Consider the following 24,630-nt stretch of genomic DNA (forward strand, 5'->3'; position numbering starts at 1 on the left):
CTCCTTGCATTGTCCCTGAATATATTTGTATATAGTTATCATATCCCCTCTTAGACGCCTCTTTTCTAATGTAAATACATCTAATTTAGCTAGCCTCTCCTCATAAGTTAGATTGTCCATCCCCTTTATTCATTTGGTGGCTCTTCTGTGCACTTTTTCTAGCTCCATAATTTCTTTTTTATTGAGTGGTGCAACAAAACTGTTCTCAATATTTTAGGTGTGGTCTTACCAATGCTTTATACAGGGGCATAATTATGCTTTCTTCCCTTTCATCCATTCCCCCTTTAATGCAAGATAAGATCTCATTTGCTTTTGCAGCTACTGCTTGGAATTGTTATTGTTATACTTGCTGTCTACAAGCTCTCCTAAATCCTTCTCCATTAAGCATTTACCTAATAGTGCCCTATTTAATTTTTAAGTTGCCCGTTTATTCTTGTTTCCCAAATGCATAACCTTACATTTGTCTGTATTAAACCTCCTCTGCCATTTACATACCCAAGTTTCTAATCTATTCAAGTCCTTCTGAAGAGAAATTACATCCTGCTCTGATTTGAGTACCTTAAACAATTTAGTGTCATCAACAAAAATGGAGACTTTGCTCTCTATGCCAACCTCAATGTCATTAATAAACACTTTAAAAAGCAAGGGTCCCAGTACTGATCCCTGAGGTACTCCACTCACAACTTTAGCCCAGCCTGAAAAAGTCCCATTTATGACAGAAAGCTGTCTATTCTTCAACCAGTTTTCAATCCAGGTGCAAAATATATTTACTGAGTCCAATCTGCTTTCTTTTATACACTAACCTCGTGTGAAACTGTATCAAAATAATTTGCAAAATATAAGTAGACCAGATAAACTACATTACCCTGGTCTAAATTCCTACTTACCTCAAAAGAAACTAATAAGGTTAATTTGGCACGATTTATCATTTATAAATCTATGCTGACTATTACTAATAATTCCATTAGGTATTCCTGAATATTATTCCATTCTAAACCTTCAAGTAGGGTAGTACTAAACCCACTATTAATGTTCGGCTTACAGGTCTGTAATCCCCCTGGTTGTGATCTAGCTCCCCTTTAAAATATAAGCACCACATCTGCTTTATGCCAATCTTGTGGTACTGAGCCTATGATTAAGTAGAGGTATTGGTGTATAATTTGAGCAAATAATATGCTATTTTTCTTCATTAGGGAGTGATTATGATTGGTTGTAACATTTCTGAAGAGTGTTTTGCTAGAGGCATACATTTATTAAGCATAGAAAAAAAGACAAGGGGCTAATAAATATGTAAATGTCTTGTCATATTTGTTAGAAAAACCACCTGTGCCAGATGATTTATTAAGTTTAAGTTCTTGTATAGCTGTGGACACCTCTTCTTGTGATATTGGAACACCTAATTGTATTTGGGCCATTTCCCCAACTTTTCCATACGATTTAGTAAAAAAAAAAAATGTATTGGTGACTTTCAGTGGTGGATAGATTATACAATTTAGAAAAGTAATCTTGAAAAAAAAGTCTTTATAGTACACGGGTTATACTGTAGATCAATGTATCTTTTTGGTTTCTAATAGACGTTGATCGTTTGTTGTTTAATTTCTAAGCTTGTTTGCTAGAAGTTTATCTGCTTTATTACCTTGGTATGGAATTTTACATTTGTCCATTTTAGTGATTTTTCTATTTTTTCCAAAAGTAGAGCGTTAAGTTGATTTTTGACAGATGTTCTCTTATTTGTTAGTTTTTTTTGGAGGTGGAAGTTTTATTTAATGCTTCAAGCTTGTTCAAAGAAAATCTGGTATTTTACATTTTAATCTCAAGGTCAATGTAAACTAGAGCAAGCAAAGACATTCAGGACAGAGTTAACAAGTACATTTTCTGAACTCATTTAATCATTGGCATGCATTGTATGTGAAACAAGTGCACAAACGAAAAAGAAATGTAATAAAAAATAAAAAAAATAAACTGTTCCTTTTTCATGTAAGTTGCCAGAAAAAGCATAAAAATGGCTTATCCTATTGTCCTGGAACAGGATTGTTATTTCTGTTCCCGCCCCCCTTTTTTTTGCAGCTTCTGCCTGTCGGCTCCTTAGGCCTCGTTCAGGGTGCCAGAGACAGGAGTTGGAGGGAGGGCGGAAGGGAGGGCGGCAGTCTGCTGGGCGATGTGTATTCATCCCCAGCAGATGTTTTCAGGAGGCGGGGAGGGGGCGGGGCTACAGATGGCAGCTTAGGGATCCAAGTTGCAGTCATGAAATCATTCTCAAGAATGATTTCATTGGCTGCCTAGGTCCCAGTGACGCTGCTGCAGCTTAAAAAAAACGATTTTTTCGTTTATTGAAACTGTAGCCAGCGTCAACTCCTGGCTTCGGAGACAGGGCAGCTGCTACCCTGACAACCAGTATTCAATTTGAATACTTTGTGTCCCACGGCAGCTCGCACGGCAGCACGCCCTCCCTCCGAAGCCTGCACCCTGAACGAGGCCTAAGGCCCGGGCCATAGAGGGGTGAGGCGATCCGAACCGCGCTGACGCTGAGGCTCGCCTGCTGAAATCTGGGCGATTTCATGCCCATACAGGCGAGCCAGCGGGCGCGATCGGAGCCGGGGGGAGGTGGTTGGAGGCGGGGCAGTGATGTCGCTGGGCCAATCGTCCGCGACGCACTGATGTCGACGTCACGGCGCCGTGACGTTGACACTGCTGTGCTGGGATTGGAGGTTTTCAGCCGACAGCGCGCTGAAAAACAGCTTGGCGCTCGGCTGAAACCTCCATCTCGTCAGCACGCTTGCGGACGCTCGCGTGAGCCCCCTCTCAAGGCATCCTCATTGAGGATGCAGGGGCTCAGCGCGGAGCGTCCGCACGCCTCAGCACGGCCTGTCCATCTATGGACTCGGCCTTATTCAGCTGCTTGCTTCTCTGCTCTGAAGACTGACAGTGTCTGTATAATGGACACATTGTTTCAATCCCTGCTCTATGCTCTCAGTCAGTTGGTTGCTACAGAAACCATTCAGTCTCCTTATGAAAATGGGCTATTCTACCCTCCCCTGTGTCTGCTGACAAGTTGGTTTAGTCTCATTGCTTTCCTGTGTAACACTTCTCCCCTTACTTCCTTTTCAAGCCAAAGGACACCGAGTGAGCATCTTCCATGCTATCACTCCTGGCAAGGCCATTCTGTTTTTACCACGTCCTTCCTTTGATACAGAGCACTCCTCTTAGAGAAGCACTCTCTACCACACTACTACACCTACAAGCACCTTTTATTTCCCTGACTTTGCAATAAAGCTAAGAAAAGACAAAAGGACTTGTTGTGCTTTGGAAGAGGGAAGGGATGAGTTAAGCTATATGGCTCCATTCAACATCCTACACGTGACCCTGGTTCCAGAATACCTATAATAAATTCCAGCTGAGAACTACGTCTCAAAGCGGAGACAACATTTATAATTTGTGTCAAATGTGTATGTATAAATTAGGCTATTTGCACAACCAAAGCAGCCAGCTGTGGCAAGTTCTATTTTGAAGTCTGTCCATCCTTTTCCCAGCTGCATCATCAAGGAGGAGTTGGACTAAGGGTGAAGAAAACATTTGATGAACCATGCATGGTCTTTTTCATCACTTAAAACAAACATTTACAATTTACCAATAAAGTGAATTACTTGCTTAAAGGATGATTTGTGTAACCCTTTCAGCATTAAAATGTGTCGTGAATGACATTTTGGCTCTTCAGTCATGTTTTTACGACCTTCCTGCTGTTACCCTACATGGAAGAGGAAGCCCTGCTTTTCCATTCTAAGAGCTAACAGGGTATTAAACGCACAGTCTCAAAAAAATTGCATGCTATGTTAGGAAAGATCAAGTCATTTTTTGGGACCTGCTGAGGCTAATGTTCAGTTCCATTTGTGTACAGTTCCTAATCTACTTTGAGAGAAAATTGGAAATATATAGTGAAAATAATTATGGGTGTTGGCACTGCTTGAGCAAAGAATATTCCTCAACATCTATTTAGCAACTAGCACAGTAAGAAGGTATTTGAGTTTGACAGTATTGCTTTTTGAGATTAAGAGGAGAAATGTGTTCTCTTCATGATTGCAGTAGTTTTTTTTTTTTTTTTAACAGCCATACAGTTTGTTAGAGGGAAAAGAGCGAGAGAATGGCTGCCTCAGATTTTATTGTCCCTAAATTAATAATACAAAACCAATCTAAAAAGTGAAAGAAGATTGTTTGATGTGTCTAATCTTGTATGTCAAACAAATGTTATAGCAATAGAAATGCAATCATGGACTGATAGGCTGTTTCTCTGTTTTGTTAGTTTTTCCATGTTCTAATCCTCGAAACATCTTTTCAAGAAACTAGAGCACAGAACAAATTGGAAAAAGCATCATGTATTGTAGTCCAATTCCATTTTTTTAGCCATATCGCAGAGTATAATTTCTTTGACTGTATTTTGAGAATAAGTTGCAGAGCCGATCATTATGGCTATTGGAAACCTAGTCGAGTCATACAAAAAGTCAGGAACTGCACATGCAAATGATTTTGGACATAGCCTTAGAGATTAACACCTAATCTTTATCTCCCGATAGCTTGTCTTTTGGGATTGCAAAATTACATGTTCTGGGTAGGCCATTTCTAACCATGGAAGTAAGACTATTATTCTAACTTGTGATCTTGGATACAGCAATCCCAAATTAGGCCATTTGCTTCTGAATGTGAAATACATATTTGCATGAGAGCAGATTTTAGCTTGAGTAACAGCCTGTTTTTTTGCTGGAGGGATGTATGTGTTCAACTGAGGATAGCATTTTCCCTTTTCATCAGCTGTGGATACAACCATACAGACACCATCTGTCAGATTTTACAAGTAAGAATCTATAGTCTTTTTCACCTCTATAGTGTTGTGTAGCTGAAAATTCTACACAGATATGTTATGTAAGATGCCTCAGAATATACACTCATTGGTTTCAGTTAACCTAAAAAAGATACAGGTTAAGAGATGTAAAATGTTAAGTTCTAAGAAGAGTGCGCTGCTCCGTGCTGGACAAAAGACAAAACATACAACATGAAAATAAAAACTGGGGAGAGAGAAAATGGAAACCAATAATGTAATATGGTTTGGAAAAATGTATAACATGAACAAAGTAGGTATCGCACTCACAAACAAGCTTATATACAAGCAATGTGTAGAAAAGGCTTTTAGGATCCTTCGGTGGAGCGTCAGTCACTTGCCCTGGTACTTCCAAATGCAGTTTCCGTTTCCTTGCAGCGTCTCTGCGTGGCTGGGGTTTGTGCACAGCGTCTCTTCCTCCACCTCCTTTGATGTCGGATATGTGGCTCGCTAGCCTTGTGTTCTATACCCCAGGTTCTAGTCTCCGCAATAACCGATCAGTCTAGTTCTTATTTCTTTTACAGATCAGTTCTGAATAAACCTAGAAGCAGGTCTCTGAACACTCTCCTTCCAACGCGTTTTGCCAGTATACCTGGCTTCAAGGCTAGCGAGCCGCATATCCTTCAAAGGAGGTGGAGGAAGAGACACGCTGAGCGCAACCCCCAGTAACGCAGAGACGCTGCAAGGAAACGGAAACTGCATTCGGAAGTACCAGGGCAAGTGACTGGCGCAACAACCGAAGGATCCTAAAAGCCTTTTCTACACATTGCTTGTATTATAAGCTTGTATGTGAGTGCGATACCTACTTTGTTCATATTATACATGTTTTAAAACAGTATTACACTATTGGTTTCCTTTTTCTCTCCCCAGTTTTTTTTGTTTGTTTACATCTTGTTTATATTGTTTATATTGTTTGTCCACCACGGAGCAGCGCACTCTTCTTAGAACTTTAAAAAATTGACTTTTTGCTCAAGTAGGAGAGCATTTGTTGTGTGCTGCACCTGCTGTAATTTAAGGTTTTTGGGCTTTATATATTATCTGTACACACACTATAGTTGCCTAGAGTAGCACCACAGATACTAATAGTCTACAGAAGAGATGTACAGTAAAAGCCTACAGAATGTGACTTTCCTTTTACTACAAAGGGTGTCTACAGCAACAGCAGAAGTGAGTTTGGGGGATCATGTCTCATTCAATGAAAAAAATTGATGTAATTGGAAAAACCTGTTCAGATTACCGGGAAATGTGACAACGTAGCACATGATAGAGCAGGCGCTTCATTTCCACACAGAATAGGTGATTGTATAGTTGTACTGTCTGTACAGCCATGTCTCTGAACCACAGGTACACTACTTCTGGGTTATGGTGCTAGATATGTTTAAGCAGCTACTCCACTTTTATCTTCCTATGAGATTATTTTCGCCATTTAATTCAACATTAGAAATAATAAAATAAATAGTAAAAATCAGTAATGAAACATTAGGGCAATGTTTTATCTAGCTTATTTAGCACCATCTTGTTGCTATTAGCTACCACTGATATTTTGCTGATGCTAAATATATACCGGTACAATAAACTGCAATTGCAATTTTACCATGTACAATATATTTTCCAATACACCTAAGGTCCCATAACAATTTGAAAGTCAATGTATATATTTGTTTATACAAATAATTCATGTCAACTCGAAAGTCATTGTCAACCCAATTTGTCACTCTGAAGCATCCTATACTAGCTGCAAACACTACATTACCCACACCAGTACAGTTAGAAACAAATGATGCTCTCAAGTACCATTCAATGCACAATCCTCATTGCCTCTGGTAACTGAGGAATCTTGGAAAAAGTGCAATTAAGCATCTTTTCATTTAAGTAGAGTGTCAAAAACAAAAGATAACACAAGTACACAACATTACAAGCATGCTAAGAAATATTACAACAAAAATTACTAATGAAATGAAGCATTTATACATGCTTCATAAAATCAAGTTCTCTTTTATTAGTACTGTCACTTTGAGGCAGGGATTATTTTCTCGAATTGTTCGTTGCCCTGTCTTGTATTTTTCTGGTAACTCTACAATTACAGTATAATTATACAAACAGGGCAAAGCAATAAGTACACTGTCAGTGCAATACAAAATGCTGAGCAGCTACTAATGGCAGTGACATGTTTAATAGGTTACACATCTGGGCGATTTATGCATTTTTAAACCAAATCCGACATGTCTTTTGTAATTATTTTTTTAAGTTGGTATGTAATCATGGTGAGCTGACATTTTGGAGAGAGCTCCCTTTTGTCAGCAAATATGTCAACAGGCAGTAATGGAGAAAGCACATAGTAACTGAAAAGCATTTCAAGAAAAAACCCTGAGCTCGAAGTCTTTGAATGATACCTCTGCAAAGGTAACGTGGATAAATTACCTAGCAGGGTCAACATCTTCTGCAGTTTATAATTTTAGTAGTTACCATCTTTAACATTTATTTCAGGACTTGCAGTGGGGTGAAATATAAGACAGGGCTGCCAACAGGATAGAAAGGATATTGCTATTGGCCATGTGTAGATGCAAGACTACCCTAAGCTAATGCCAAGACATCCCTTCATGAACAATGTCCAATTAAGAGAGGATCGCCGTTTTCAATTACCTCATAGGGATATTTGTTTTAATGTAGGATGTAGAAAAAAATAGCAATACATAGTTACATAGTAGATGGGGTTGAAAAAAAGACATGCGTCCATCAAGTTCAACCCATGCTAATTTTAGACTACAGAAACTTTATACTATATCTATACCTGCTTATTGATCCAGAGAAAGGCAAACAAAAAAACGCAGTGGGTTTCCCCCCCACGCTCCAGGGGAAAAATAAATTCCTTCCTTACTAAAAGAATTGGCAGATTACTCCCTGGATCAACATCCTTACCATGTTTACATATTTTGTATATCGCTGTATTCCTTTCCTTTCTAAAAAGGTGTCCAACTTTTTTTTTAACAAATCTATTGTATCTGCCATCACAGTCTCCATGGGTAATGAATTCCACATTTTAACTGCCCTTACTGTAAAGATCCCTTTTCCTTTGTTGCTGGTGAAATCTCCTTTCGTCCAATCTAAAAGGGATGACCCCGAATCCTTTGTACTGCCCTTGGGATGAATAGTTCTTTTGAAAGCTCCTTGTATTGTCCCCGAATATATTTGTATATAGTTATCATATCCCCTCTTAGAAGTCCCTTTTCTTATGTAAATAAATCTAATTTAGCCAACCTCTCCTCTTAAGTTACATTGTCCATCCCCTTTATTAATTTGGTGGCTCTTCTCTGCACTCTCTCTAGTTCCATAATGGCTTTTCTAAGGAGTGGTGCCCAAAATTGTACTCCATATTCAGGGAGTGGTCTTACTAATGCTTTGTAAAGGGACATAATTATGTTTTCTTCCCTTCTAGCCATTGCCCGTCTAATGCAAGATAAGATCTTGTTTGCCTTTGCAGCTACTGCCTGACTTTGGGCACTATTGCTAAGCCTGTAGTCTACAAGCACTCCTAAATCCTTCTCCATCAAGGATTCCCCCAATTTATCCCCATTTAATTTGCAAGTTGTTTGTTTATTCTTGCTTTCCAAATGCATAACCTTCCATTTATCTGTATTAAACCTCATCTGCCATTTACAATGTACAATACACATTCTAAATGATCATCCTCCTTTCACCATCTATTTTGCTACAGGACTCTTAACGGGAAAATAGTTTTTGCCGAATAATGAAAGTGGAGAGGCAGCTAATGATCCATCTGACCCCTTCAGTACCAGAGGAAACGCATTACTGAGAAGACTGTAGAAGGCAATCTAGTCGCCAGTTCAATTTACAATGCACCGGTTAATCTCATTAATATGCCAATGACCTTAACTGCTTGGCAGTGACATAAGTACATGTAAAGGCAATGCGATTTCTCAAATTCAGCACAGAAGCATACTGCACACATACTAAAAGACTACAAAGATCATACTTCAATGCTGCAGAAGTGTTATGATCATTTAAATGGACCCTGGTCACTTAACAATTATAAAACAACAAGTAGAGGGAGAAATTCAGTGCTTATATAGCTACCTCCTATAATACACACTATGGGGCCTATGCAGAGAGCAGCGAATTTAAAAATTGGAGAGTTTCAGAAAAAGTAGCTTTAATGGAGAGTTTTATTCTCCATATGCAGAAATGGGCGAAATCCGCTATTTTTAGCATTACTGCATGTGGAGAATTGTAAAGGAGGAGATTCGCGCAGCTGAAAGGGAGAGAAAAAAAAATCGCGCATTTTTTTCCCCCCCTATAGCCGGCTTCTTGCCAACTTTAGTTGGCGGAGAAAATTGACGAAAATCGCGGCAAAAACAGCCGCTAGATGGCGAGCGCGCCTTTCTGAATTCGGATACTTTTCAGACTGGCGAGATGTAGTTTCTCGCCAGCCGCGCGGCGAGATTTTTAAAACGAAAAAAAAAAATGGCGCGTTTTCTGTTACTCGCCATTTTCGGCATTTTTCTGCGCGACTTTCGCCAAAAAATGGCGAGTTTTGAAATAGCGCTGCTCTCTGCATAGGCCCCTATGTTTCATCTTTAAGGGATTAAGTGATGAGACTAAATTAATGTGGTAACATGGCAGGACATAACAGAATAAAACAATAAAACAGACTACATAGCGCAAGTAAACTTATTTTTCAAAATGAACTTCACTCCAGTAACCAAAAGCCAGCATTTTCTGTAACCCTTGCATCACATTAAAATAACGAGGTTAATCGTTATGCACAGGGGAGAAAAAGCACAAACAAGCCTTTTATAGTTTTGGGATTCCAGAAATGCTGTAAATTAGGCACCATAACATTGCACAAGAGAAAGGTACTAAACCTGATCAAGCTACAATAAAACCATGAGCCGGAGAGATTATGGAGGATGGAATTGAATATTTTAAATTACTCTTTGGACAGGTAAATGGAGTCACAGGTTAAGTGTTTCCATGGCAACTGCCTGCGCAAATGAGACTTCAATTTTGTAGCGAAACAAAAGGGCATTTAGGGGCTGCACTGTGCAGGATTGTGATTTACATTCACAACTCGGATTTTTACTCTCCCATTACAAAGGTCACCCCATATAACAGCACATAACACCGAAAATTGGAATTATTTTCATTAATAACCAATAAAATTCATCATAATTTCAGAAGTTTAGGTAAAGGTCTCCTGCCACAAGGGATGTCATATGTCGTAGGCTACGCTTATAGTGCCAGTGCCGTCAGGCTGCGGTCTCTGGAAACATCAAATTGAGATGACTTCCAGCGATCGCGACCAAGCAGTCGCGCCACGCTGACTAAGCGCACACGACGGCAGCAATGCGTTTTGACGCGCCGTCGCTATAAGCGCAGCCTGTGTAAAAGAACAACCACAGTTATATAGCTTCACCGATCACCATTTGTGAGATGTGACATTCTAAAATGACATGTTGGAAAACAACTTGCAAACAGGGTACCTAATAACAATAAGGAATATTCCTATTTGATAAGTTGGCATGCAATTCTTTATCTGTGACAGGAATTCATAAGAGATTCTCTGCTTCCAGGTGTAGCAGCGTGTGCAAAGCCTACCTTCCGTCCGTCGCTGGCGTGGCAGTTGACATTTAAAGGAGTTAGTAGAGCCATGAGTTTTTCTTCATTACCGCTCCTGTACATATGGGAGAAGGATGAACACACTTGAAAATTATTTATTGTCAAAGGAAGATGGCTTACGGCTTCTGATTTTTAAAAGTGCAGCAAAAACTTTGCCTTTAATATAATATCAGCAAACCTATTCTTCCCTCATGAGTTATTAAAAAAAAAAAAAAACCTCACTGCTGATGGAATATATGAACCGTCAGTGATACTCAACATGGGCTTTGGGTTCAGCTCTTCTTAAGGATCAGTGAATCTGTTTTGATCCCCCGAATTTGAAGCCGTTTACATGATGGCAGGAACATCTCTGCAATATGCTGCAGGCCACTAACAGCAAAAGCGTTAACACCCAGGGGGAAAAGGAAAGCACATCTTCTAAGCTTTAAGCTACGAGAGAGACTTTGAAATCAGCTCATTGCTTAAGTTCCTGCCAACAGGTTCTGATGAAGGGTCCGAATCTTGAGTAAATACATGTTGGGTAATTCTATAATTAGTGTGGGCCCCACTACTGTATTTCCATATACAGTGCATGCTGAAACTCTCTTTGCCCTCCTTTAGTTCCTGTCAGAATGACATGGTTTGAGTATCATTGCAATGCATTTCCAGCACAGGGCCTGTAACAAGGATTTCAACAGAACAGGAGTCATTTGGAAATAACACTATCACAATGCTTTGCATTACTTTGAATGGCATTGCTTTCTTTATATGCATAGCGCAGACAGCAATTCGGAGCGTTTCTGAGACCAATACAACACAAAAGAAACTGGATCAACATGGCCTACAGATTTATATACAGTTGATCCACACAATGCATCAGTGAACTAATGAGTGTTACTGTACATCAATCAGTGTTCGCCTCAGATTTACATATGTACATTGGTGTCTCTCTAATGGGGACTGTAATTGTCCTTCACTAGAGTATCTGTTAACCCCTTGAGTTCCGGAGGGATCTACAGCGCATATCAAACCAATGCATTGCTGCCCCTGTGGCACTCAATGAGTTAATACACAGTAACTTCCCCCATTGTGTTGTACAGAACCCCTAAAATTGGACCAGTACCATATCCTCTAACCTGGCACCCAGTCATTGCAATCTCTTAACCGGATATTTACTGCACTCTGTTTATTTCATGTCCGGTGCTACTATCCCTGTATTATACGGTAATTCTTCTATACATGAATTAATGATTAATGCACAATTCCAATTACATAAATAGAAAGTAATATAGTATATTTCACTGTGTTCACACTCTTGTTTATGGTTAACAAAGGGTTGTCCCGTGTGAAAACAACCAATGAAGGGGAAGAAATACCTGTTAGCACAATTGATGCTTAAAGATGCAACAATTAGGAATGTCCCTAAAGGGCCTGAAATGCCAGTTATCTGTTATCCAAGATGCTATATTAATTAATCCCTTTGCAAATGTATTTCATGCAAATATTTTTTTTTCCTGTTGACCCCATTCATTGCTAACAGTTGCAATGTCTGAAGCTAATATGTAAAGATGCTAATCCAAATTAAGATGTTTCATCTTCCTATAAAATACATTTTATTTACCAAATCAAAAAATAGTGGGACTACATGAAAACGTATATGGAATTCCATAAGAAATACCCCAGAAGTGACAACTAAACCTAGTAAGGTAGAAAAACACTGTTTTACGGTTGGATTTGAGAAAGCCAGTCCACACACATTGTATTATTAATATGTCTTCACCAGAAAAAGGGGAGAAAAAATCCAATGACAATGAAGAGCGTGATTAGCACAATGCAATGTTCTAATTTTTACACCACTTTTCCTTTTTCATGTTAAAGATTGTGACAGGTAAGCAGCTTCTGTATAACACAATAGCGCATTTGGGAAAATTAATAAAAAAGGCTGGCATAGATTTTGACATTTGCAAGGAGGCTGTCAGAAAAATGTGTGGATGAGTGCTTTCAGCTCACCGCGACACAAATCACATAATATTAACCTTAAGCCCACCATATTTGGAGTGTCATCTTCCTGAAAGGGCTACTCTATTCTTCACAGGCAGTCAGGTCTGCACAGATCCATACTAATGAACTTGGCCAGCTGCAGTGTGTGCAAGTGAACACCAGCAAAACAATAACACCACAATACAATTGTAAGCCGTTTCCTCCCCCTCCCCTCCTCACTCCTCCAAAAAGCTTTGGAAATTTAAAGAGCACTTACCTGGCCGCTTCCAGGAGTTCGTCCTTCTTGTATTCACCTAAATGATTGCAAAATATCATGCTGTTAGCATTGAACAGGAGGCAGAGCGAGAAACACACAAGGAAGCGGAGAACAAAATTAAACAGGGAGAGAGGAAGAAAGAGGAAAAAAAGGAGGAGAGAAAAGGGGGAGAAAAAGCCCACACCCAGGCTGGGTGATGGAGCTGTGACGTTAGCCAGATTGTGAAGGCAGCATCATCAGTGCCTTGGAGACGGGCAGCAAATTGACGCAGCTCGTTGTCCAATCCTCCCATGAAATGGCTTTCTTTAGACAGCCAATGAATGCTAAATCGTGTGTCCAGAAACACATTCCCTTCAGATAACTGCATGCCAGCCACAGACAATGTTCCTTTGCTTCCCTCATCATCCCCCCCCCCCCCCCCAACCTCCCTCCCTCCTGCTATGCTCTATGGGCAGTCACACTATACTTGCAAAGGATAATTCATTCACAGACAAAAGGAAGTCACAGAGCATCTTCAAACGGTACAAATTACAGTCACATCTTTGCCCCTCGCCTTTCCCTAAACACACAAGTTGCTCCTACGGAAGCCACACAAGGCAACTATCTTATCTCTCTCGTTGTCTCTCACCTGTCAGCATTTATATTAGATTGCCTCAGAAGCTTTAATGGATGACAACATTGTTGCATGTAATAGAGAGACAAAACATGGGAGATGCTTTGCTTGGGGGGAAAAAAACCCATAAAAGACAAACCATGTGAAAAAGGTGCAACAAAAATGTTGGTCCTGTTAAACGGCTACCTAGTGTAATCAAATACATGAATACAGCCATGTAATGTTCCTAAATGTCCAGCGGTAGATATGTACGTTTGTGAAGATTTTACCTATACAATAAGGGGAGGGGGAAAGGAGGTGGAAATACATGCCACTAGGAGACAAAAAGAACAGAATTCAAGGGAAAGGTCAAGGATGCCCTGAATTTACCTTCTTGCAGAGATATATATATATATATATATATATATATATATATATATATATATATATATATATATATATATAAAAAAAAAATAGATACCACCGTTCTGTGGCTAACGATTTTTCGTTAGCCACAGAACGGTATCATCTATTTATTTTTTGATTATTGAAGTTCGGCTAACACGGTACTGATACCTCTACATATATACATATACATATACATATATATACATATATATATATATATATATATATATATATATATATATATAATCAATTAAGTCACGTATCTGTATACACATTTATATCTGTACCAGAATAAATATGCACATATACACACTGTGTATATGGCTTTTTTACATTTATTACAAAAAACTTTCAGGTCTTCTATTAAAAAAAAATGTTTTTAAATGGGTGTGCAGCACCACGCAGAGGAATTTGAGGCAATCCTTTCCACCTGCAAAACACCTCTTTAGCTCAATTTTACCTCAAAACAAATATGTTATATATACAGCTTTTTGTTATATAGTGCTTTTTAAATTCCATTTCTTACTTGGAGAAAACCCGGTAACCATTTCTAAGGTGGAATCCTGCCCACACATCACAGGGGCTCTAATCTGCAGGGCAGCCTCCCAACAAGCAGCAGAGATCATTCAACTATTATTAGCCAATCACAGTTGGTAAAAATAAGGCATACAGGGGTAGTGATTTCAATGCAATATTGTCTTTTAAAGTCCAACACCCTTATTAATGAAGATGGATGCGTATCTTTCTTTCACCCCCACCCCCCCCAACATAAAACGTTAAGGTTTTCAGATCAGCAACAATCAATAATCAATACTGAATGGTTATTTAATTTACTATATATATATATATATATATATATATATATATATATATATATATATATACATACACATATATATATATATACATATATATATATATATATATACATATATATATATATATATATATACATACATACACACACGGTTTATAGCTGTATGATTAATGATTAATAAGAAGTTGAGATGACATAAAACACTAAGTGCAGGTGCAGTGCGTTACTGGTCCAGGTGTATTATATCACCTAACCTGTAATGCAAAAGCAACATTGGTGACACTACTACCGGATTAGCAAATTACTGCTCAGAATCAAACGAACAAAGATCACATACTGCTTTTATTATGTGCTCGTACCGAACTGATGAAAGAATGAACAGACATTTCTATACTCTGAAGTCTTCACAAAAATGTTTTCCCTTCAATTCTTTTTTACAATATAAAGTATATGAACAAGATAAAATGGAAAGTTAAAAAAAACAACAACATTTGTTTTAGGTTCCTTAAAAGGTTAGTCCCACATGCGCGTAATTTGAGCTAATAAGATTAATATGTTAAAATCTAATTTTTTCCTTGTGAACTGTCAAGACTTGCTTTGTTCTTATTCCTTCCCTTAACTAATTCACTGCTTAGAAATTGACACATTGAAAGGCAAAGAGGACAGGAACAAACGCACAGAGATAATTTATATTAGACCCTGGAATTGAAATGACCCTTTCTAGTGTTCACTAGGTAAGAACAAGAAACAGTCATCAATTCTACTCTAAGCAAATGTGACAGCTCAAAGTATGTTGGCACGTGCATGTCCCATACATGTTCAACAGATTCAAACTTGGTGAATCAGAGAAGTACAAGTGTTTTTACATCTTTTTTTTATTTTAAATACTGTATATACTGAAAATATTCATACTCATTAAAACCTGATGAATAGGGTACATTTTGTGTGCCATATCCCATCATCTTTCCGAATTGTTTAATTAACAGACGGAGATCTCAATAAATGTGATGGTCTTCTCACGAGATATAATAAAAAATAAAATTCCTACCCGCACCAAGTTGCTGCAAATTAACCCTTCGAGTGCTCCAAGACGTTTTCTGTATGTCGTAAATCAGCACCTTCGGTGCCCCTTTAAAATTTAGGGTGTGTTATGCTAGAAAGGCTCCTTTTTATAGAGAAAGATTGCATTCATAACTCCAATGGATTTTTCTGTGCGTTTTGTTTTTACCTTATTTGCTCCAGTTCCCAGGGACCCTCCAGTTGACTGTGAATTAACCCTTAAATATCCTTGGAAAAAATATCAGAAAAACAATCTTACCACTGGGTCAGTATTGGCTACAGCAGCCAATCAGAAGTCAGACTTCAGTAGTCAGTCTTAAATTCTTTCAGAATTAAAGCAGTCTCACATTTTAATCTGGTCTGTTACTGTTCCATAAGCCTATAACATATTATCTCTAACTGTCCATGAAATGTCTATATATAATGTATAACCCTGTTCATTTAATGTAACCATGTCATCATAACACTGTGCCTAGGACATACTTGAAACCAAGAGGTAACTGTCAATGTATTGCTTCCTGGTAAAACATTTTTCTAACTAAATAAAAGTCATATTTGTCGTTTTAGTCAGTCCTGTACCTGGTAACCGGGGCATCACCAGAGCAGCGAGCACTATAGTTTGAACTCCTCAAGACCCCCTGGTTCTACTAAATACATACAAGCTTCAGGGGGGACTGCTACTTTAAAATAAAGAACTCATATAAAACAGTTTAAAAACATTACTCCAGTCCTCAATAATTTTGTTTAGCAATTAAAATATACCACAGTCATTAAATGGCCCCGAAAGGGACGGTGCCCATGGACTACTGCAGCAGTGCGCAAACTGGGGGGTGCAACATTTTTCAGGGGGGCACAGCGGTTGCAGAGGCCCTGCACTCCTCCCCCAAGGCATTTCAATGAATGCCGAGGGATCGCGAGAGGCCTCTGCCACTTCACTTACATTGTCTTCGGTGACGCATCGCCATTGCAACGCGGCATCAAATGATGCAGCGGGGTCACGTGATGGCACATTGGAATGGCAACGTGACGTGGCAACGTGACGCGGCATCATTTGATGCTGAAGGTAGGGGGGGGGGGCGCGAGCAGGGAGGGAAGCAGGCAGGGGGCGCAGCAGGGAAAGATTGTGCACCCCTGGACAATGTATTCAGTAGGCTGTAAAGTCAATTCTCTATGTCAGTGAAGCTTCAAATACAGCTCAGAAGCAACTTCACAGCACACTGAATAGAAACCTAACACTTAAATTCAGTATGCTGTGAAGCCAATTCCTTGTGCTGAAGACTTTAGTTCCTTTCATTTGAACTCCTCTTCAACATTAAAAAGTAGCTTCACAAGATACTGAATAGGGTCCAGCCTTATTATTTTTATTATTAGCAACTCTGATTTCCCACATTTTTCATGCTGCACTTTGGAAAGATATCTTGGGGTATGTTGGCTTTGATGTTAGATGGATTAGGAAAGTTTAAAGGTATTTACAAAAAGAAAGAAAAAATGAAATCCTGTTAATGGGCTATACTGCATTTTCTATCCTAGAAGTATTTTTCTCTTATATAGATCTCACGGCCAGAGGTACTGTACAGCTAGTCTAGCCCAAGGTCACAAAGCAGCTGACACAGGGATTCCGATCAGGTTCACCCATTTAAAAGGCAGCGTTCTTCCAGTAACTCAGCTTCTACTGCAGCCCTAGATCCAATACTTTATGATTTTCAGGCGGAAATAAAGACAAGACAACACACTGAATATTTTAGTCAGTTATTTAAAATCAGTGAACCAGAAACCATGTATCTGGCCAAAAAAAAAGTAAAAATGTACACTATAAATCTAATAACTAACATCGGGAATGGGGCCGGTGTTAGATGCACGTATTATGTACCTCAAAATGCAAACTTTTAACCATGGACATTAGGCCTACTGGTCCAGGCTGTTTTGCACTTTCCTTGTGCATATCTGTTCACAGAAATTAGTTGGAGACAAGCTGAAAATGTGGTAAAAATAAGCAATGCAGCTATTTTTTTTTTATAACTTTGATTTTTATTGGTTTTCTGAAGCAATACAGAAACAGTTCTGACATCCAGTGTATTTTGTCACAATAACGCTGATCTAGTATTAACAACAGTCACCACATACCAATGGGTAGTGGGGGGGAAGACAAGAAGGGGGGGTGGGGGAGATAGGGGTGTGGCGCGGGTCTGCCCCTTGACACGGGTCCACTTTCTTCCTTTTGGCTCTCTCTCAGTCAATCCATGTGATTGTAGTCTGTCAGCTAACTGTTCAGGGTGAATGGTCCAGGCTCTGTACCCTCTTTAACCTCAAGGAAGACTCTAGCTTCTATTAAACCCTCCAAACCTAGTAACCAAGGCCTCCATCAAGGGAGAACGCACCGGCTACTATCAAAGCCAGATAGTGTCTCTCTCAACCCCGGGAATGTCTGTCTGGGCCAGCCAGGGCGTCCAGGTTTTTAGAATTTTTTTGCCAGTCTCATTAACTGAACTCGTTAATTTTTCCATCTGGCACACAAACCAAATTGTGTTCCTGATCTTGGGAATCGACGGAATTTCGGGTTGTTTCCATAATGCTGCGATCTCGCACCTCGTTGCTGTTGGAAAATGAGCAACCAGTTTGTTACCTGCTTTGCTTAGACCCGGTATTGGTCTATTCAAAAGGAACAGCCACGGGTCCAAGGAAATTGTGAGGTTAAAAATCCTCTGAAGCCAATTTCTAATCTTCCGCCATATAGGGCAAATCCGCGGGCAACACCACAGCATATGTAACAGGTCGGCCGATTCTCCACACTGTCTAGGGCACAGCGAGGAGTATCCTGGTATAAATGTAGATAATTTTGGTGGGGTGAGATACCATCGCATTAAAACTTTATATGCGTTCTCCCTTAATGTCATGCAGATTGAGCTTTTGGCTACTGCTGTTATTACTTTTGACCATTCTTCCTCGCCTAAGACTTCCCCCAGGTCTGTCTCCCATTGAGCCATATAGTCCAGCTTGTTGCTAACCTTCTCGCCTGAACCGATCAACTCTATGTACATTTGCGATGTGAGTCCGAAATGTATCAGTCTCAACAAGACAGAGCTTTTCAAACGTAGTTAGTTGAGGTCTAGGGGAAATGTTATTATAAAATGCTCTGATCTGAAGGTATCTAAACAATTTTTTATGGGGGAAGTTTTTGTCTGATCTAATTTAGTTGAACGATTTTATTTCTTTTCTCCCCTCCAGATCTCTAAGTCTATGAACTCCATTTTGTTTCCAAATTAAAAATTCCGCTCTATTCAACCCTGAAGCAAAGTCCGAATTGCCCCACAAGGGAGTTATCATTGAGCCTCTAGTGGTTAGGTCGCATTTAAATTTGGTGGCCTCCCAAACTGGCAGTGAGTTGGCCATTGAGGCCAGCGGATTTCTTATCAGTCTGGTTGCTGTTTTGGGTAACCAGATTAAATTGTTTAACTCAAATGGGGAGCAAACTTCACTCTCCAATGCTACCCACTGTTTCAAATCAGGGTTCGTATGGCATTGGGAACTTTGACATAATTGTGCCGCTTTGTAATGGGACAACAAACAAGGTACCGCTAGTCCCCCTGCTGCTGGTGGCTTTTTTAAAATCATTCCCCTTACTCTCAGTTTCTTACCTCCCCATATAAATTTGGATATTGCAGACTGAAGTGAGAGTATATCCTTTAGTCTGAGTGGCACCGATAGAGTCTGAAATAAGTATAAGATGCGTGGGAGGAGATTCATCTTAACACTATATATCCTCCCTAACCAAGAAATTCTATAGGTCGACCATTTCCTACTGTCCTCTCTCAAGGATAGGATCAATTTGGGATAATTTGCTTGATAGGGGTGTTTATAACCAAAGACTATAAAAACCTCTAAGTATTTCACCTCCTTGCATTGCCAATTGAAATTGATCTGTATCAATTTGTCTGTTTCTTTCGGGAGGCTTACGTTCAGAGCTTCAGATTTAGATTGATTAATCTTAAAACCTGATACTTTATTAAACTTCCCTAGCAAGTCGAAGAGGTTCGGCAGGGACGTGAGAGGGTTTGAGATTGTCATCAACACATCATCCGCATAGAGTGCCACCTTATGCGATTGTGTGTTGGTTTCTATTCCCATTATGTCTGGGTTATTCCTAATTTGGGCTGCTAATGGTTCCATACATAAATCAAACAAAAGAGGCGATAACGGGTACTCCTGCCTTGTGCCACTTTTCATTTTGAAGAGCTCCGATGGCAGCCATGGTGGACTACTTTCACCGCCGGGCCTCGATATAAAAAGACAGGATCGCGTTACACACTGGGTCTCCGAATCCAAAAGCTCCAAGCGTGGCTTTTAAATATGGCCAGTCAATCCTATTAAAAGCTTTTTCTGCGTCTAGACAACACCATAACCGGAATCTTTAGTGTATTGGCTATATATAAAACAGATCAATGATTCGTCGTGTGTTGTCTGCAGCTTGGTGATACTTAATAAATCCGACTAGATCTGGGTGTATAAGTCTAGGCAGGATGTGACTTAGTCTATTGGCCAACAATTTGGCATATATTTTCATGTCGGTATTAATCAGTGATATTGGTCTATAACTTTTACACTCTAGCGAATCTTTTCCAGGTTTGTGTATTACTGAGATGGACGCTTGGAGCATCTGTTCTGGGAACGCAGCCCCTTCCAGTACCGCGTTAAACATCCGAAGGGGACAAGGAGCTAAAAACGTAATATATTTCTTATAATAGAGATTCGAGAAGCAGTCTGGCCCAGGCACCTTTGATGGTTTTAGGTCTTTAACGACCAGGGTTAGTTCTTCTAAAGTAAAATTTTCTCCCATTAACTCCCTCTCCGAACCACTCAATCTTGGCAGGGCAGAACTCTTCAGGAAGTCCTTCAAAGCTCTTTTTGTCCTATCATTATGTGCCACTTTTCCCCCATTATAAAGTTCCTCGTAAAAGCTCTTGAATTCATCCACTATTGATTTTGGGCTGGCCACAGTGACTCCTGATTTTAGTCGGAACTCATGGAGATTGTAGTTTGGTCGGTGATTTCTTAATTTGTTAGCTAGCAAGGTATCTGGTTTGTTTGCTTTTTCATAAAACAGCCTCTTTGACCAACTCAGCATATTGTCCCCCTGGGAGATTAGGGCCAAATTAATTTCAATTCTAGTGTCCTGAATTTCTGAGGAGAGTAGAGTTGGGACTTTGTTTATGGGTGACTAGTTGATCCTTCAATTTGGATTGTAGCGAGATTATCTTCTCGTTTCTTTCTCTTTTTCGTTTTGCCGCTAAGCTAATTAGTGTCCCTCTCAAGGTTGCTTTATGCGCCTCCCATAACACCAAATGAGAATCAACACTACCATTATTTAATTTGAAAAACTGGTCAATTTCTCTGCCAATTAATTGCTCCAGTTCTGGGATTTTTAGTAAAGACTCATTAAGTTTCCAATTTGCTCCAGGTCTGTCTATGAATCTTTGTGTGCACCTTAGCTCTATAGGAGCGTGATCTGCCCATGAATTATCATGGATCCCTGCACGGGAGATCTTCGGGACCAGTCTGCTAGATACAAAGAAGTAATCGATTCTGTTATATGTTGCATGGGGGTGGGAAAAAAAAGTATAGTCTCTCCCTAATGGGTGCAAATCTCTCCAAATATCTACAAGTTGGTTGTCCCTCAGCCCAGGACGTCCACGCCCCTCCCTACTGTTAGGTCTGTATGCGCCAGACCTGTCTAGTTTTGGGTTAATCGCTACGTTGAAATCCCCTGCTAGTATTATATCCCCTCTTGCTACCCTATTCAGTGTTTGGAAAAATGTTATGAAAAATGAGGGGTCCTGTTCGCACAGGGCGTAAACTGTAGCCATCGTTAATGGTTGAGCTTGCATTGAGCCCACTATCACTAAGAATCTACAGTCTATCTTTTTTAACTGTCTCTTCTACAACTGGAAATTTATTATGGAGTAGAATTGCTACCCCTTTTTTTCTCCCTTGCGGAGGACAGATAAAACCTCTTAAAATTCTTATCCCAATATTTGGGTGTGCTTTTTGTGCTAAAGTGTGTTTCCTGGAGTAGCACAACGTCTGCCTGTTTTCGTTTATAATCTGCCAATGCAACCCGTCTCTTGCCCGGACTGTTCAGCCCCTTAGCATTATGAGATATTATGATCACTGACCTTGTGACTTATTTGGATATCTATTGATTATCAAATTCCACATAGGGGGATCCCTCCCTGAGAGACCGACTGGTTTATCCCCGTCCAGGGACAGACCCGGCACCACATGGAGAAGGACAGGGTGGGAGGGAAAGGAGGGTAAATAATTGTGAGGGGCTGATGCTGACCTTGATCAGCAACGGTCCCTTTGCCCATGGGTTTAACCTGATTACCGGGGAGTCTGGTAAGGACCCCGCGGGTACTGCAACAGACCGGCGTTCAGATTCCCTAGGGACTTGATTGTGTACTTGGCGAAACCCCGAAGTACACATCCTGAGTTGCAGGCAACCAACCAAAGTGGTCCTTTTACCGGCACTTCCATAGTCTTACCATTACATAATATACATAGACTTATAACTATTTACATAGCACGGCGTACTAACACTAATCTAACATTATAACATCAAGACAACTAATCCTAAATATCTACCCAGCCCTTTATAACTCGTCTTTTAATACTTATACCTCTGTGGCAGGCCCTACTGGCTCTTTACATCCCATTGTTCTCAGCTTAAAGATAAAAAAGGAACCGGCTCTCTGTTTATTTATGTCCATCATGGCCCCCCCCTTAGGAGCTTCCAGTTGTTCCTATCAGCCCACCACCTCTCCCTCCACCCGCCCCCCTCACCCTCCCTTCCCATCCTTCTACCGACAGTACTCGCACGGGGGAAGCCCATCCAATGCAGCTATTTTTACCATTTATGATGTTCAAGGGATATTTTCCTTCTGTTCTTCATATCCAGGTAGCAAGACAAGGACAGCGACACTACCGTGTACGGACTCTCTGAGACTGGTGAACATCAGATGTTCTAACATCAGTGAAAACTAGCACTGCTCCCACCCATTGATCATACAGTAGTCTTCAGGGTAACGGTATACTGTTCACTCCCTGATCCCCTGACTACAGGGGGACAGCAAGTTTAATTAACTTGCCTATAGAACCAGTGGTGTGGTGACAGACATTTTCTGCCCACCACACGTATTTATACTGATCCAGAGTCTTACCCGAGTAATCTCAAAAGGATCATTGCTGCGGACAATACATTTGTTTTAAATCATACACCAACCTTCCAGACCAGTGGTAGAGTGCCCAAACTAGGTTCAATTTCTTTTTTCGGTGTTAGTTCTTCATATCCACCCAGATTTTAGAGTCATTGGTAGTCTGGTGACTGCTAGTTTGCGTAAAGGAATGCTCATTAAGTGTGCGTGTATAACTGGTGAGCATCAACTTAGCATAAAGACGGACCTCCGCTAATGTTCTGTAGCAGACAATTAGTTGAATATGATGGACATTATTTTGGTATAATATATAGGGTGTGGCGTTAGTGACAAATTGGAGGTACAGTTGTGGGATAATTTTTTGGTGTATGTTAATATTAGAGCCTTAGTGTTTAGTTTGTCCCGCAGGCATAAACACCAACAGTAACTGATCCTTTGTCTTGAGAAACACAGCCCAGTAACCCAAGCATTGCTCAATGCTTTTAATATACATACAGCAAACCATTTTACATGTCACTTTCTTGTTTTTCTTTCCGTCTTTTATTTGGCACAAGGTTAGTGAACAATGCTACTGCAGACGAAAGAAACTCTGATGGCTCAGTGCTAAGAGTAATGCTACAATGGGGAGTACTAGAGCAGTGGTTCCCAACCCCAGTCTTCAAGGACCAGTAACAGTGCAGGTTTAAGGCTACCCCGGCTTGAGCACAGATGGTTCAGTCACAATGATTGGGCCACCTGAGCTAATGAGAGGATTGCCTTAAAACCTGCACTGTTTGTGGTCCTTGAGAACTTGAGTTGGGAACCACTGGACTAGAGAGGAGCTCAGTACAGCCTTCCTGGAAATTGATACATAGCAAGTTGCTAACCTGTGCAAGGATGAGCAGAGCAGTGGAGCAGAAGACAGCTTAGCTCTGAAAATTGCCCACAGGTTAAGGGACCAAGGACTGTTGTATTCAGAGGATTCCAGCAGTTTACATCCTCACAGCACCCTGGATATTTAGATGCCTTGATTCAGAGTCCTTTGACAAGCAGATACTGCAGTGAAGTTGCAACTCATCACCCAGTTTCAACAAGAGGAGAGACAGGCGGCTGAGAGAGCGAGAGGCTGAGAGACATGCTGCAGAGCGGAGACACCAGCTGGAACTTGCCGGCGCAGCTGTGAGTTCAGCCTTACCAGACACATTCCAAAGCATTTACTAACCCTGGAGAAAGACAGGGAACTGGACACCTTCATGCGTGGATTATTATGAGATTATCAAAGCTGCGTTGCTACGCCATTTTAATATCACCCATGAGGTCTACCGGCAGACGTTCTACAAGAGAAAAAAAACTTACACAAGCTCAAGGGGGACAAACGACCACAAAGTTGTGAAAAATATCACATGGTAACCGGAGCAAAAACTGTGTTGGGAGGGTAATTAATGCAGCTATAAAGTATACAAAAATAATGGAGAGCAGGAAAGAAGGGTTAAAACTGAATAAGCACATATGAGTATACTACCCTAAATGGGCTAGTGAATGCCACACGTGGATAGAATTCAGACTAAAACCCTAAGTCCCCGGTGTGGAGTAGCCTCTACTCACAAGAAATCACCGTCCTGCATCTCCTGCTGACGCTGCATGTCCCTCCAATGGTCCCCTGAAGGCATCTTCAATCGATGAGGTAAGTAAAACAAAAAGTTAACCGAGGTGACTGCCTCTCCAAACAAAAAATGGTGAAAACTCACCAGCCAAAAAAAGGTTAAAAACAATTTGTACGGTTTTTTAATGTAGTTGAACACAGACAACACTCCTCCCACGCCC

The 24,630-nt window shown here is 40.2% G+C and overlaps 1 protein-coding gene across 5 annotated transcripts in view; it reads right to left on the reverse strand.

Moving 5' to 3' along the window:
- The window catches only part of TNKS (tankyrase), a 276,669-nt gene that overhangs the window by 119,772 nt on the left and 132,267 nt on the right, over positions 1 to 24,630 (reverse strand). For all 5 annotated transcript variants that reach the window (XM_075604188.1, XM_075604177.1, XM_075604215.1 and 2 more), the window contains exons 4-5: positions 12,744 to 12,780; positions 10,487 to 10,562 (exon numbers count right to left, since the gene is read on the reverse strand). In XM_075604188.1, the coding sequence (XP_075460303.1) occupies positions 10,487 to 10,562; positions 12,744 to 12,780 (113 nt within the window). The remainder of the gene's footprint in view (positions 1 to 10,486; positions 10,563 to 12,743; positions 12,781 to 24,630) is intronic.

This window comes from Ascaphus truei, chromosome 1 (assembly GCF_040206685.1).
Source record: "Ascaphus truei isolate aAscTru1 chromosome 1, aAscTru1.hap1, whole genome shotgun sequence".
Taxonomy (NCBI): Eukaryota; Metazoa; Chordata; class Amphibia; order Anura; family Ascaphidae; genus Ascaphus; species Ascaphus truei.